The sequence below is a fragment of the Misgurnus anguillicaudatus genome, chromosome 9 (genome assembly GCF_027580225.2).
Source record: "Misgurnus anguillicaudatus chromosome 9, ASM2758022v2, whole genome shotgun sequence".
NCBI lineage: Eukaryota > Metazoa > Chordata > Actinopteri > Cypriniformes > Cobitidae > Misgurnus > Misgurnus anguillicaudatus.
In genome coordinates this window covers 9561188-9576595 of record NC_073345.2, presented here as the reverse complement: position 1 = coordinate 9576595, position 15408 = coordinate 9561188, and the positions used below count along the sequence as shown (strand labels likewise).

Here is a 15408-nt window from a genome sequence, read left to right as displayed (position 1 = left end):
TACATGTCCAATAATTTGCGGGAGATCTTAAAATACCGGAAAACCAAAACACTCAACCTTGTGCAACAATGTAAACAGCCCGTGTTACAACTAACCCCCTATATGAAGACCTGAGATGCAAAAGTAGCTAAACGCCACCTCTGTCAAAAATTAAAGATACTGACCGCAATGTTCTCTGCATGTATTAAATGTTCATCAAATAGTTTTACTTCAAATCCGCTTAATCTCGACCTCAGGCCATTCAGAATAATCTCCAAATACTTATGTCCATGTAGTAAAGTAAACCCTTTCTATTTCTAACTACTTTTTAATCTCTTTATCTCCATTCACAGATCACACATCAAGATCCCAAGAACTTTTCATCTCATCTGTAAACATGACAGATCGATTCACAGCAGTATAAAAACCAAGTGGTGAGTGGTATAAAGCTTATAGGATCCTAGCAGAGATGTGAACGTGGACCTCAAAGAGGCTTGATAATGATCAAGCTGAACGTTTGGACAATGAATGCTTCATCATGTCATACGTGACCACCAGCTTGTCGTTGACTAAAGGATGGAGGAATGTGGGGTTAATTGAATTGTTCTGATAAAAACAGAACTATATGGCACAGAACGGCGATATACAGGAATATAAATGTGCTATAGTGTGGCGATGTTTTTTATGGTAGTTTTATACCTGGAAACGTATTTCTTGTGTTGTGAGAGCTCTCCACAGATTTCTTTAATGGTCTTTGCAAAGGTAACCATGGACATGAGCACCTGAACTTTATCTATTTATAGCAGAGCTACAAGACTCACCTGCGCCATCCTCCAGATGCTGTGACATGTCTGTTTCTTAGAAACCTGTTTTCTTGTTGGTTGAAATTAGGTGTAGGTAAAAGGAGCTTACATAAACAGACCCTACAGGCATCCTTCAAATTTATAGAATATAAACAAAGACATTTCATAGCAGTTTATTGAAGCATTGCTTGCTTTTTGAGACATTTCGCTCATACTGATTCTTTCATACAATGCAGACTATCAGCTGTTCTACTGTTGCCTTTGTCTAGGATGCAGTGTGTACTAGTAGAAACAGTATGTCTTGACATTAACTTTTAAACATGCCCTGATCTTACAGGAATTGGTACATATTTTATGAGTTGGCTAAATTGTATGTATTTGTACGAAGTGAATTGTACAAAAACTTACAATTGTTAGAAAAATAATGATGGAACTTCTAGCCCCGCCCCTAAACCCAACTTCACTTTGCCGAAAACAAAATCATACAAAAACACAAAGTTGGTCGTACGAATTTGCCACCTCATAAAATACGTACGAAATCCCCTGAGATTGTGCTGAATATGCCATGCTGTTATTTGATGTTTATAACATTTTCAGAGAGAATTGCACAAAATTGTATATAATTGTATAAATGTATTTCATAGACTGTGTTATTGGATGTTATAAAATTATCTGTTGAAATGCATTTGTCAAGTTATTTAAAGGTGGTGTGTGTAATTTTTAGCGCCTTAGCTCTAGTGGTGAGATTGGGAATTGCAACCAGCAGCTCACCCCTCAATTTCAAAATGCATATGGCAGTCGCCACAGGACAAACATGTCGTTTGAGACATAAGACACAACCACACACGTGCAGTGCCGGGTTAAGCCTTTGTGAGGCCCTGGGCTAACGCTGGTTTGAGGCCCACCCAATATACACTGAAAAAAATAAAGGCTGGATTTACTAAGTGCCCCATTGCGTACATTTTTTTAGTAAAACTTACTAAAAAAGAGGATGCAAAAACGATGCACTGTCTATATTTTTTTAGTAAATCCAGTGTTTTTTACAGCGTATGTGCAACATTAAATGGCTAAAATTATTTAAATAAACTAAACAATATTATCAAATAATTTTACAATCAGAAATAGCCCAGAAAATAACATTTATTTAATAAAACTTACAACAAAAAGTGCTTCTTTCTGCTCTTCTTTAAAGAGAATTCTTCAATTAAATCATTAAAATCAAGTTGATGCAAAAGTAGTAGAGCCCAGAATTCTCAGCCCGAGTTCGACCCGAGTCCGAACTTTTTAATTCTCCCCATTAGGAATCTGTTTCCGCAGATATAATTACTGCATCGCGTATGTTTGTGAGTAGAAGTCTGTGCTGTCTGCAGTGAGGTTTTTATGAGAGCAGCACAAACTTTTTAATAGTCTATTTAATATGTAAAACTTGAATTTGAAATAAAACTTACTGCGGAGAAGTTAATGAGATCTCTATCGTCTCTCTTGCTACGTGACGCGACAATTATTTATTATTTCAAATCCGTTTACAAGATAAATATATATACATTGTGCTGTTAAACTGATGAAATTATCTTGCTATATACGCTACATTCATTATGAGAAGCCTTTTCTTTTTACTGTAGACAGTATATGTATATATGTATATTCAACCGTATATTATATAAAACTCTATGGTCGTGAAAGCACATTATCCATTATCTGTTGGTTCATGTTGGTCTAGTTTAATTCAGGGTAATCCTTTAATAAAATGTATAATTTGTTATAAAATATTTTATTTTTTTGTAATATTCACGGCGCACATTCTCTCGGATCGTTTTAAAACATTTTAAATCATTCTGCAAAATTCCGCATAGATTTTGCAAAATAAATCCGCAGAAATAGCAAAAAATAACTGCTTACACAGCGTGTACAGCTGTACTCTTAAAGCAGTTCAGTTTAGTTTTAAATTGCAAAATAGTTATATTTCTTTTTTATTTACATTTTAGAGCAGTTTGTGTTTGTTAAAGTTTTTATGATAACTAGTGGTTAGCGGCCGACAGCAAGTTGACGACATGTATGATGTTGCAACCCATTCTCACCAAAAAGCGTACAAATGACACCATGAATTGAGCCTCTCAAATCAACACTTCACTTGCCTATAATAACAACTATTTAAAATAAATATTTTCAGCATATCACAATGTTAGTTTAAACGTTTATTATCAACACATACTATTTTTAAAAAGCGAAGGCAGGTTGCTCTGCTGCTCGCAGTTGCAACGGGTGCAGAAATAAAAAATAAAAAGGGCTATACAAAACGAAACGAAATTAACATGAAACAGAATAAACATGCATGTTGCCTTATCTTACAACTTCGCTTTTGCATATACATTTTTTTAAATGTAAGGACTTACCACAGAACATGGCTATCCATTCAACAGTTAAAATAAGAAAAAAGTCGATCCATACACAAACAAGAAATAAAGACACAGCCTTCTTACACGAAAATAATACAGGGAGAAGTCTTTAATAGATTATGTCTTGGATGCTGTCTGCATAGATTATGTGCAGTATCCAAGGTTTAAATCTAGTACTCCATTTATAATTTTTCCTGGTGGGCTGAAGTTGGGAAGGTCCTACTGTCAAATACGCAACAGCTGCATTGTAAATGTGTGGCTGTGCGTAGCCGACTCGTGCGATAGGTTAAACGTCTTCCTACGTTTGTTTTGCAATCATCAATGTCTGTCAAAAGGTTCTTTAAATAAATTGAAAAATATAAAAAGATGGAGAAGCGTAAATAAGCCCGAGGTCCTGCCCGCGTATCTGCTGTGACGTTAAAATTGACCCGAAACCCGAAGGGCGTAAACAGGCTCGGGCTGAAATGCAGGGCTCTAAAAAGTAGGCTAAAATTATTTAAACAAATTAAACAATATTATCAAGTAATAATTTTACAATCAGAACAGCACAGAAAATAACATTTATTAAGCAACTAAAAGTGCTTCTTTCTGCTCTTCTTTAAAGAGAATTCCTCGACTAAATCATCAAAATCAAGTTAAATCATATTTTGGCGGATTGTTTTACTTTCATTGTTTCACGAGATTCCCTGCCTATATAGTCATAATAATTAACAGTAAACGAACTTGGTTTGCTGTTTTTGAAGGCAGCTCGACCTTAGGTCGGGTTCGAGTCCCAAGTTTAAATGAAGGAGGAGATGATGAGGAGAGATGCCAGAAGAATTGCGTCCGGGCGCGGAGGCACATCCTCCCGTTTACGATATGATTTTAATGATGATTGACACAGGACTGTTTAGGTTCCTAAAGCTACGTTAAAAGTGTAGGCTACCCGTTAAAATATTATTACTGCAGTTAAAGAGTTTATTTTGATCATGGTTTGATCTGGATAATTCTGAAATTACTTTTCAGTCATTTGCGATGTTACAAGGTTGAACGTCTTCACGTATGATTTGCGAGGTACATTTGCAAATTATTAATAAATAATACCTCTGTATTTTAGAAGTACTGTATACTCAAACTCTAAAAACAGCAATGTGATTGCCGATGCGCTGAGAGAGAGAGAGAGAGAGACTGCGGCCTTGTACAAGAGTGGAAATGATGGATGTTATTTGAAGTCGGCTCTTAAAGGACAAATTATCCCATAAGCTATTAGCTATTATACAATTTTTTTCAGAACATTCTTGCGACCCAGTGGTTGGGGGCCTCTGCTCTAGGTAGCACTTATGCATAATTACGTCAATCAAAATGTTTTTAAAAACTCAAAATAGAATTGTCTCGGAGGCCCCCTAGTGTTCGGGGCCCTGGGCTGCAGCCCATGTTGCCCATTAGGATAACGCGGCCTTGCACACGTGCACAAACAAACAGCTCATTAAAGACAAAAATGCTATACATTTACTTCAGTAATACCTATATGCAATTACATGTTAATATAGTGGTGAGATTGGGAATCGCAGACAGTTCACCCCTCAATTTCAAAATGATATGGTAGCCGCCACAGGACAAACATGTCGTCTGAACAACGTATGGACAAAACGCACTCTCTCAAACAGTTTGTCCGTTTAGGGCTACTGTAGAAACATGACAGCAACTTTCATGTAAGGGGACCTGCAGTGTATGGAGATTTAAAAAGTTCAATGTAATGCCGCGTTTACACCAGCCGCTGTAGAGGCGTGACGGGCGAGTGATTTCAATGTTAAGTCAATGTGAAGACGCGTTAACACGCGTCTGGAGGTCTTGCGGCGCGGATGAGGCGTTTGGCGCGGAAGATGCGATTCCGCTCAAATGGTGCGAATTGAGCGCCTGGCGAGGTACGTGCGAATGGTACTTTTTATGCATTTTGTGTTTGAAGCGAATTTGCCGCTGACGCCCGGGTTGAAAATTCAGACCTTTGGCGGAATTTTGCAGCGCGTTAACTAATCACGAGCCTGCTTATTACTGCTGTGGCGGCAGCCTCTGCCCGGAGTCACTCTTTCAACCTGTCCGTAAGCAGTCACCCGGAGCTATACGACACAAGTTCTTATTTCTATAGAGGAGACAGGAATAAAAAGGACCTCGCTTGGAAGACTGTCATCGACCCGCGCCGTTTATTTCCCCCCCTATAGTAAGGTTACCAAATACAAACCGGTAACTCTCTCATCAACATCAGTCATCTTTCAAACAGACAATCGCATAGCACTTGCCCCTCCCACAAGAAGCGGATTTTGCCTGACGCGCGTCAAATGCTTGCTTTTTCCTCTAGACGCGCGAATGTATTCAAACTGTTCAAGCGGCAAACTAGGCGCGGTAGACGCGATTTTGACGCCTGAAAAGCGGTTGGTGTAAACGCAGCATAAGGTAAAAAAACAATACACTTCATTATGTAAGGTCTTTACACACCACTGATAATATAGTTATTTATATTATATTTCTGTCAAGAGATCTTTCTAAAAGTTACACAATAAATCTTTAAAAGTACACTTTTTAGGTGTATATTTTTAGCAGCATCTAGTGGTGAGACTGTGAATTGAAACCAATTTGCTATTGAAAGTTACCAAGGGGATTATTTTCAGGCACTGCATAATATCATTGCACCTCCTGCAATGTTAAAGTCCTTGATAATAGAATATAGTTCCTAGTCATATCAGCCTAGAAAATCACTTTTACTTTTCCATCCTTCTTAGTACACAATGTTTCTACAGAAGAGTCAAGTTTTAAATAGGAAAAATATCAAAACTCTTTGGTTATTTTTGAGCATGATGATAATGGTCTAATCAGATTCAATGGATTATGCTAAACTATGCTAAAAGTGGCACTGCCAGACCCGAAGATCAGCTGAATGGATTCCAAAATGGGACAAATCAAATGTTTAACTTTAAAAAAGTGGAGTGTCACTTTAAGTTACAAACGTTATCAGTCTAAACTGCTCTTAATCATGACACCCAGAGTTCAGCTGAAATGATGAAAAAAAAATCATATTTTAAGATGTAGATTATAATAATTAAAAAAACTACAGGAATAAGACTTTATTTTTGACGTTTTTTATTAAGTATAAAAACTATTATGCTGTTCTTGTAACTTTTTTTTTACAAAAATCAATTTTGCATTTCAACTTTGACAAACTCCTTGTATTCTTTTTTTGGCAATGTTTTCACCACACTTTCAGAAGAAAGGGTACATAAAGGTACAAAAGTTTTCACTGGGGCAGTACCTTTTCAAAATGTACACTTTTGTACCTAAAAGATACCATCCCAGTGACAAAAGCTACAACTTTTGTGTAAACAATATTAACCACTGTATTATGATAATAACCTTTGTGATTATAGTGCATAATGTCTGTTATTGCAGTATATTTTCTTAGTAAGTTAGTGACATTACCTACTTGTTATTTTACATTTTATCTTGAATACTAATGACCTATCGTACACTCAGTAAAGCACTAAAATACAGTTAATACAATTCAACCAAATAGGTTTAAAGTTAGTAAACGTAGTAACATTAGTGATAGCTCCCACAGGTAAGACAATGTCGGTTTAATGTTAGGTAGTGATATTTTCACAAAAATAAAAAAGATGATCCCTCTTATCTTTTAAAATACACAAGCCAAACAAAACCCTGAACACTCGTCTTGACTGAATGACATTCACTTGTAATCCCATATATTGACCTCTACATTTTTTCCAAGCCTATATTTGGTATTCACATTTTTCATGGCTTTCACAGCAGAAATACTTTTGAAATGAAATTCAATATCCCATGAATATGCATAAACTTGCAAATCACTTTTTAAATAAGCAGCTCTAAATATATGGTTGCAGTATCTCTACAAGATACAAAAGTTGTCCATTACATTAAACACTTAAAAGATACAGACAGACAGGAATAAGAAATGTGTCTCTTCAAAATACTACATAAGGCCTCTTCACATATAAAAAAGCATGCTAACGTTCGTTTTTCACGAAGTCTTGCGGGTGTTTGACAGAGCCGCATCCGTCCAGCTGCTCACTGCCTGCTGTATGCGCTGTGTCTGCTTGCGAATGGATGCCCGGGTCAGTCCTCTGGAAACATTGTGATTGGTGGAGCTGTAGCCCATGGTCATAACTGTTTTGTAGTGCTCAATGGCCTCAATCCTGTAATCACATAATCAAATGTTACAATGTTGCAAACAATAATGTATGGTAGAAAGGGGTGTTTTAGGTTAAATGATTAGTTTTAGAGGTTCAATTCTGTTATTATGTAGCAGGTTATTACAAAGTTAAAGATACTCCAGACAAATATCAAATTACTCCATGATTTACTCACCCTCAAGCAATATGAAATACACATGTCCATTATCCTTAGGCGAAAACATTTGGAGTTATTTTAGTAAATTTCCTTGCTTTTCCAAGCTTACAATGGGAGAAAAAATTTGCATTCATCCTTTACAGAAGCAATCCACACGGCTCCATGGGATAATAAAGGTCTTCTGCAGGTAATTCATGCGATTTTGTAAGAAAATATCCATATTTCAAACTTCACAAACTGTAATAATTAGCTTCCAGTAACAACGCCATCTTGGTCACGATTCAGGCAAGAGTTTTAGCGTAGTGAGCGTTGGTTGCCATGGGATCACTGAACAGGGACCCTCGTGAAACGCATGAGTATAAGATGCAAGCTAGTTATTATAGCCTACAAAGTTTAAAACATGGATATCTTTCTTAAAATATCCCTGCTGAAAAAACAAACAGCATAGACCAGCATAATTCACATGCTGGTTTGTTGCTGGTTTAGCTGTTGGTCACCAGCATACCAGCACCAAAGCACAACATATGCTGGTCTTGCTGGTATGACCAGCATGCAATGCTGGTGTTGGTTTGGTGCTGGTTTAACTGGTTTGGGTGCTGGTTTGTTGCTGGTTTAGCTGTTGATCACCAGCATACCAGCACCAAAACACAACAAATGCTGGTCTTGCTGGTATGACAAGCATGCAACGCTGGTGTTGGTTTGGTGCTGGTTTAACTGGTGTGGGTGCTGATCCTGGTTTAGCTGTTGGTCACCAAAAAACCAGCACCAAAACACAACATATGCTGGTATTCCTGGTATGACCAGCATGCAATGCTAGTGTTGGTTTGGTGCTGGTCCTGGTTTGTTGCTGGTTTAGCTGGTGGTCACCAGCATACCAGCACCAAAACACAACATATGCTGGTCTTGCTGGTATGACCAGCATGCAATGCTGGTATTGATGCTGGTTTAACTGGTGTGGGTGCTGGTTTGTTGCTAGTTTAGCTGTTGGTCACCAAAAACCAGCATCAAAACACAACATATGCTGGTCTTGCTGGTATGCTGTTTTTTTTCAGCAAGGATTGCACCGATTACTTGCAGAAGACCTTTATTAAGGAGCCGTGTGGATTACTGTACCTCTGTGAAGGATGGATGCACTTTTTTGGGGTTTAAAGTCAGAAGTTGTCCCCTGATCCCTGTTTTCTCTCATTATAGGTTTGGAAAAACAAGGACATTTACTAAATTGACTCAAAATGTGTTCGTCTGAAAGATGATGGACATGTGTATATAAAAATATATGTACTGAGGGTGAGTACATCATGGGTCCTTTTTTATATTTGGCTGGAGCATTGATATTTGGCTGGTGCACCAAACAGTTAAAAAATTAATAAGAGATGGGGCGTCATGCATCTGTTTGGTGGATTCAAGGGTCAAATAAAGAGAAATAATACTGTTTAAGGGGGATTCCTGTCAGGTTTGCTAGCATCATCCCATATTTCTTTCTGTCTAGTCGACTAACTAAACCATGCAATACAAATAAGCTTTTGTGTGGCAATGACACATCAGACCGACATGTGACGTCAAGCTTTCATGCACGCAAACAAACAAACAAACACATAATGACAAAAATGCTATACGTTTGCTTTGGTAATAACCTTGCAAAAAGACAGCAGGACTTTACCTCAGTTTTAATCCATGAGAAGTGAGTCCCTGAATCTGTCGCTTGCAGAATAAGAGAGAAATAATAATTGGACTTCATTCAAAAAGACATTGCATGTTAATATACCCGAAAGCCCTTTTATGGATTCGGTCGCTCCAATAAAGGGAATTTACACGGCTCTTAAAATTCCCCGGTTCCCCTTCAGTATGATTTATTCAAGTGACTTCCCTGCATGAGACTTTACAGCCATTTGAAAATCTTGGTGGGAGGAAAAGTTATGTGTGGAATTCAAAAGGGGAGGGAGAGGGGTCCTTCAGATAAAGACAGAAAGCTGGGAAATATTAACAGTAACATGGAACAATGCAAAACTGCTGTCTGTTTCACAACCCACTGAACTAAAACTCAATTTTAACAACCACGACTACTAAATTCTGTAGTAAGAATTCTGGGAAAAACAAACAAATCACATTGCTGCATTAAAAAGCAACACAGTATTAAATTGCCTTGATTTCTCAACCAGTCGGGGTCTTAATCAGTTCCACCATGTGCTTCCTATTAGACAACAATTCCCATGAGCAGAGCCTTCGAACTGCTAAAAGTGGCCCAAGGATTTATTTTCTAGCTTTTATCAGACCGTTATAAAGGCATTTTTTTAAACGAGGGTTGGGTCTAGTCAGCCGTTGAGAGGGACGCCCACCTTCCCAAACAAACAGGAAACAAGCAAATGTCATGAGAGGGAACCGAGAAGACATCATGCCAGAAAGACAAGACAAAGAAAACCAAAGAAGAGAATTCTCCAATTGAACTTCCTTTATTAAATTGAAGTTTTTTAAAGAGCAATGTGTGAAACTCAATCCTCTCATCTCTTCCAATAGCATCATTAAAAGCATGAGAGAGACGCTTCAGTCTCCGAAGACCATTAGACACAGAATCCAGATCTTCGTCAAACTGTCTGTAACAGGATATAGAGAGTTGTTATATGATGTGTGTTGTATCCATTACAGGCAGGACCATTTGCAACAAATAATACATAGATATTATTAACCACATAAGGATTATTTTGGTGTTGTTTGTTTGATTCTGTTCAGAGATGTTCCTAAATCACCAAAAGACGGGGCTTATTCTAATCCCAGACTAAAATGCATGTTTGAGCTGCCTTAATTTTAAAACACCTTGCACTAACATATCTTAACATATATAAGTGGCATTGTTTTAATCTCAAAATGCACCCCGGTGCAAAGGACTTTCCAGGTGCAATAACCTCAAATTCAAGGACTAAATGTGGGGACACATTTCAAGTGAGAGCAAGGTTACATCGTGTTACCTTTAAAGATACATTGTAACAGTTCCCTTTCGAGGGAACTCGCGCTGCGTCACTGCAGTGACACTTTGGGGACGTCTCCAGGGATAAGTGTGTCTGAATGTGTATACTAAATTCAACCAATGGTGAGGCTTAACGACAAAGACAGGGTGACGCGGGAGCCAGAAAGTATATCGCTATCTGAAATATTGCCAAAGACAGCGTTACAGGGACGCAGGAAGTATAGCAAGGGAGATGCAGCATCGCGTTCCCTTCTCAGGGAACAACAGTTACATACGTAACCCAAGACGTTTTCTTGTGTCAAACACAACTATGCAAAAAAGCATTTTGGTATGAATTAACATTTGCATACAGAAAATATAAGCATTTAAAGCGGACAGTTTAGCATGTGTGCTTAAAAAGTCTAGAATTTGTATGATATTATCCTACACTACACAGGGAATACAATTTTTTTTCAGAAAACTTCTTGCATAAATCAGATTCAAGCACTTTCAATGACCTGTATCTATGTATGTATATTTTCAAAACTTTCCAGGGCCTTGAATTTTTTCCCCCAGATTCACAAACTTTCAAGGATTTCAAGGACCCGTGGGAACCCTGTTATTCGCTTGTTAAGTCTTGACATCACGTAGCGCTTCCAAGACCAAACAGTCTCAAAGACCATAGGGTGAAAAAAACGCTAATACACCCTTAACATAATGCAAAACTACCAAAACCACCTGATGCTAATTTTTATCTCCATAACAAAATCCGAGATGACCAGATATGGACTCATGGATTTTTAATGAATTATTAATATATTGTTGTATGTGAATCTGTGAACCTAAATTCACATAAATGTGTAATACAAAAAAATAGTGCACATAAACAGTTGTTTATATAATATTCTCAACTAAAATGATTGGAGTCTTGGACCCGGAAACAGTATTCCATGACTTAACAAGTGAGTAGTCTATAACAGGGGTCTCCAACCTTTTTGTGATCAAGCGCTATGGATAAAATAATTTTATTTTATTTGTTGATATGTTTTATCATTGTTTTAAATTTTAACATACATAAAAGAAGCCAAGCTAATATAAAATATGTAATAAATAAATATTAAAATTGAAGCTATTAATAGAATGTGGTTTGACGGCAACTCACTGACTTTGTGCTGGCAACCTGGTGCACGCGGGCACCATGTTGGAGACCACTGGTCTATACAAATTTTAATTTTGACATCATATAGTAACAATCCAGTCAAATCAACATAGTTAACCAAACAGCAAAAAAAAAGAAAAGAGTCAATGCATTAATCCAATAACCATTTTTAGTGTCTCACCTCCTGCGGTTCATTGTGTTGGGTGATGCGAATGGGCTTCTCAGTGCAGCCATGCGCACCAGCTGTCTTCTGGTGCCCCTGGACTTCAGTGTCCTAACGGCAGACTCACTGTCCTTCGGGGTACGCGGCCCTCGCTTGCTGGTTGAGCGTGGTGTTCGCCCAGGGGTGATGGTAGTTCGGGCAGCAGACCGTTTCGGGGTTTGTGATGTCCCGACACAATCACATTCCTCCCCGTCAGACATCTTGCCAGGTGTCATCACCAGACACTCCTGACGTGACTGTCTGCTTTTCTGAAACCTCTGTTTAGAGTAAAAAAAAAGAGGTTAGAGGTACCCACTGGTCATATAATTGTGTTAGTAATAGACCAATTATACCACTATAACCATAAATCCATTAGAATTTCTGTCTTTTGTTTTACCAAAAGTAAGGGGTACAGAGGACCTCATCATACACACCTGACAGATGTCTCCAATTGAGCTTTTAGCTCTGCGGGTCATGTTGCGGACAACATTAGGCTTTTGGTTGATCTGAAGTGATTCCCAGGTGGGATTGTCCGAGATGTTGGCGGTGGTCTGCAGAGGTTTTAAGGGCAGACGTTTGCGCAGACTCATCCTGAGTGAGTTCAGTGAGCTGGATGAGCGCATTTTTTTAAACTGCTGTGGGGCCTCGGGTGAACAGTCAAGGTCGGATTCATCGAGGACCGTATGTGACCTCCAGACTCCATTCACCACAGTGGATGTCATAGTGTTATCCTACAAGAAAAATATATTTAGAGAAACGATAAACATAAATGAAGTGCATAGCATTCATTTTAGGTCATATGCCTTTATCACTGCATTTTGGCTTAGGGTAGCTAGCTGTACTATAACGCAATATAAGGGTTCCCAAATCTTTTACCTACAGTCACTTCTTAAGGCATTCATCACTATTGGAAAATATATTTTAAGAATCTACTTCGTATTACTTCCACCATTAACCCACATGCACAAACACGGTGTGTACTGCTATACTTTTTTATTTATTTACTATAGTAAATTAAAGTAACATTCGTAAACACTATCATGTTTTGAACATTGTGAACCTAGTTTATAAGTTCACAACAGATATACGACAGACGTGTAGTAAATACTGTAACTTACTACAGTATATTACAATTTACTATAGTAATACAGTATTTTTTCATGTGGGAAGGTTCTTGCTAAGTAATTTTCGTCATTCCTCATGGATTTCACGTAACAATTTTAAAACTTTATGATATTTTAAGATTTGTCATGACTGTAGAAACACCATGTGTATTGTGCGACAATCCCGCGCGGTGTAAAGTAGTCAATAACATTAAAAAAAGTCGGATAAACTCGAATAATATGTATATGAAAAGTAAATTAAGTAAAATAGCAAACCTATGTAACGTTACTGTAACTGAACATGCGCATTAGCTTTTAAACGATTAGTAATGCAGCGCAGAGATTTACAGGCAAACATTAACGCCGTTTATTAAAGCCGTACCCTAAATATCACAACACAATCGCAAAACCAAAAGCAATGAATCGATGTAAAAGTTAAAACCTACCGTTGCTTTGTTCTAAACTGCAGTGTTGTATCCTTTTACTTTGTTCAGTCTGTTTGAATTTGGCGGACCGCTCCCTTTGGAAGACAAACTCCGCCCACCATTACTCTCTCCATCCCAAAATGGCGTTGCATCGCGCTTGAAATGTGACGTAACGACTCTTTGTATTATATGAATGGCATTATCACTTCAAAATATTAAATGAGATTTATCTTCTAATTCCTTAATCAAAAAATGTAATATAGAAATTGTCCCCTGTTCTTTCTGCAATACCAGTTTTGAAGACACTGTTCATATCTTTATTTCCTCAAAATTTTCCTAAATCTTTTGGATATCAGTTCAGGACTGTCTGATAAAAAAGAGGTCGTTTTTGATAGTTTGCTTTATCTTTACAACATCTTTTATTTGGAATACCCAAAGACGGCTGTGTTAATTTTAATTTGCTTAATAACATTGTAATATTGGCAAAATATTTCATTTATAAATGTAGATTCTATAAATCCCTTTCACTACTTATTATATTAAAAATGACTTGTGTTTGTCCAAAGCCCTTGATAAAATGAGAGGTCAGAGTGCAATGAAGCTGCTTAATCTTTTGATATTATATGATTTATTCATTCATTCTTTTTTTCATTCTTTCCTCTAGGACCACCTAACAGAATCCAATTCTAACATGCCCCTAAAAAACAACAAAATAGGAAGGATAAGCTAAATTTAAGTTTAATATGCAACTGTTTTAAGTCAAAAACTATTTTTTTAACACAAATGCAATGCTATGTTCAGAAATTATTATATGAATTTTATTTCATTTGAAAAAGTAAATGTGAAATGTGTTGCAGCTTAATATGAACAACACACTGCACATGTGAAAAAAAAACTGCAATTAAACATACTATAACAGCCTATAGGTCCCACTTAATGTCATTCCAAAGAGCCATTAGTTTAAAGCTGAGGTGGTGGGTATATGAAGTATATGGTTGTAACAATGGTAAGAATAAAATGCTAAAAAAAAGTTCCCCTTAATGTCCAAAATCACTGAAATTACAGGGATTTTACACATGAAACAAAAACTAGTACAATACAAAACTAATAGATCTGTGGATTTTAGCTGCTTTCAGTTGACGTTTGATCTTTTCTTTTGACTCCTCTTTGGTTTAGCTACCCATCCATTTTTATGTTATTAAAACAAAATGCAAGAACGGATATCACAGTTTCACAAGTGCATTAAAAATCTACTTAAATAAGTGACGATTGTATAAACACTTGCCTAATTTAGGTCATCTTTTGGCGGACCAGGGGGGGGGTTGGGCGGACCACTCGTGGCCCGCGGACCACACTTTGAGAATTACTGACTTAGTTCATATAAGTCACACATGCTCGGTTTAAAAGAAATCTCCGTCCTCATGAAAAAGCAAAAACACGCTATCAAGCGCTGTCAAGAGCATTCCACACCAGCAGGCGGCAATATAACCCAAATCGTAAAGCCACATTGGACAATCAGAAGCCTAATGCTGTGTTTACACCAGCCGCGGTAGAAGCGTGAAGCACAGAAGCGATTCTAGGGTCTATGGGGGCCCCAAGCAGAAAATTCCCTGTGTGCAAGAAGTGTGCAATACTTCTATACAATGTCCTTTGCTTAACCCACTATTCTACAGTGCAACAGTTACTGCGAAAGATACATATAATCCTCATCATACCTAACATTATTAACATGTTTGGATGCATAAATGGAACATGTTTGGAAATAATGACAGCAGAGAAATATTTTCTACATTATACAATGATAGCAATGATTAATGACTTATTTTTACAAGAATATTTTTACAAGAATATTTTAAGAAACCAGTCATTTTATGACTGCTACTAAATAATCTCAGTCATAGTTACTGCTAACTGTTATGTAAGTTAGTGTCCTAGAGTTAAATATTAAATATTAGTTTCATATCTGAAAATACAGAACAGTATAACACATACATCTGTTGATTTTCTCAGCAACAATGCAATTCTAAAGACTTGACAAGAGGTTTCC

The 15408-nt window shown here is 37.3% G+C and overlaps 2 protein-coding genes across 3 annotated transcripts in view; one reads left to right on the top strand and one right to left on the bottom strand.

The window, feature by feature from the left end:
* The window catches only part of plrdgb (PITP-less RdgB-like protein), a 119230-nt gene extending 117752 nt beyond the window's left edge, over positions 1-1478 (top strand). Inside the window, exon 20 of one of the 2 annotated variants that reach the window (XM_055180236.2) lies at positions 333-1478. The gene's annotated coding sequence lies outside the window, so the exon portion shown is untranslated. The remainder of the gene's footprint in view (positions 1-332) is intronic. The other variant, XM_073871113.1, reaches the window with a different exon arrangement.
* Positions 1479-6281: 4803 nt separating this feature from the next.
* Positions 6282-14018, bottom strand: LOC129424045 (protein PIMREG). The gene is made up of 5 exons (XM_073871112.1): positions 13383-14018; positions 12268-12564; positions 11813-12111; positions 10029-10122; positions 6282-7382 (listed from the first exon to the last, which is right to left on the bottom strand). The coding sequence occupies exons 2-5, from the start codon at positions 12553-12555 to the stop codon at positions 7206-7208; spliced, it is 858 nt and encodes a 285-aa protein (XP_073727213.1). The 5' UTR covers positions 12556-12564; positions 13383-14018; the 3' UTR covers positions 6282-7205.
* Between the last annotated feature and the right edge of the window lie 1390 nt (positions 14019-15408).

Excerpts from the sequence above, each read along its gene's own strand:
- LOC129424045 (XM_073871112.1), bottom strand. The coding sequence starts at position 12,555 with ATGACATCCACTGTGGTGAATGGAGTCTGGAGGTCACATACGGTCCTC. Across the intron at positions 12,112-12,267 it reads CAATTGGAGACATCTGTCAG|AGGTTTCAGAAAAGCAGACA; the intron begins GTGTGTATGATG and ends TACTCTAAACAG. Across the intron at positions 10,123-11,812 it reads AACACAATGAACCGCAGGAG|ACAGTTTGACGAAGATCTGG; the intron begins GTGAGACACTAA and ends ATCCTGTTACAG.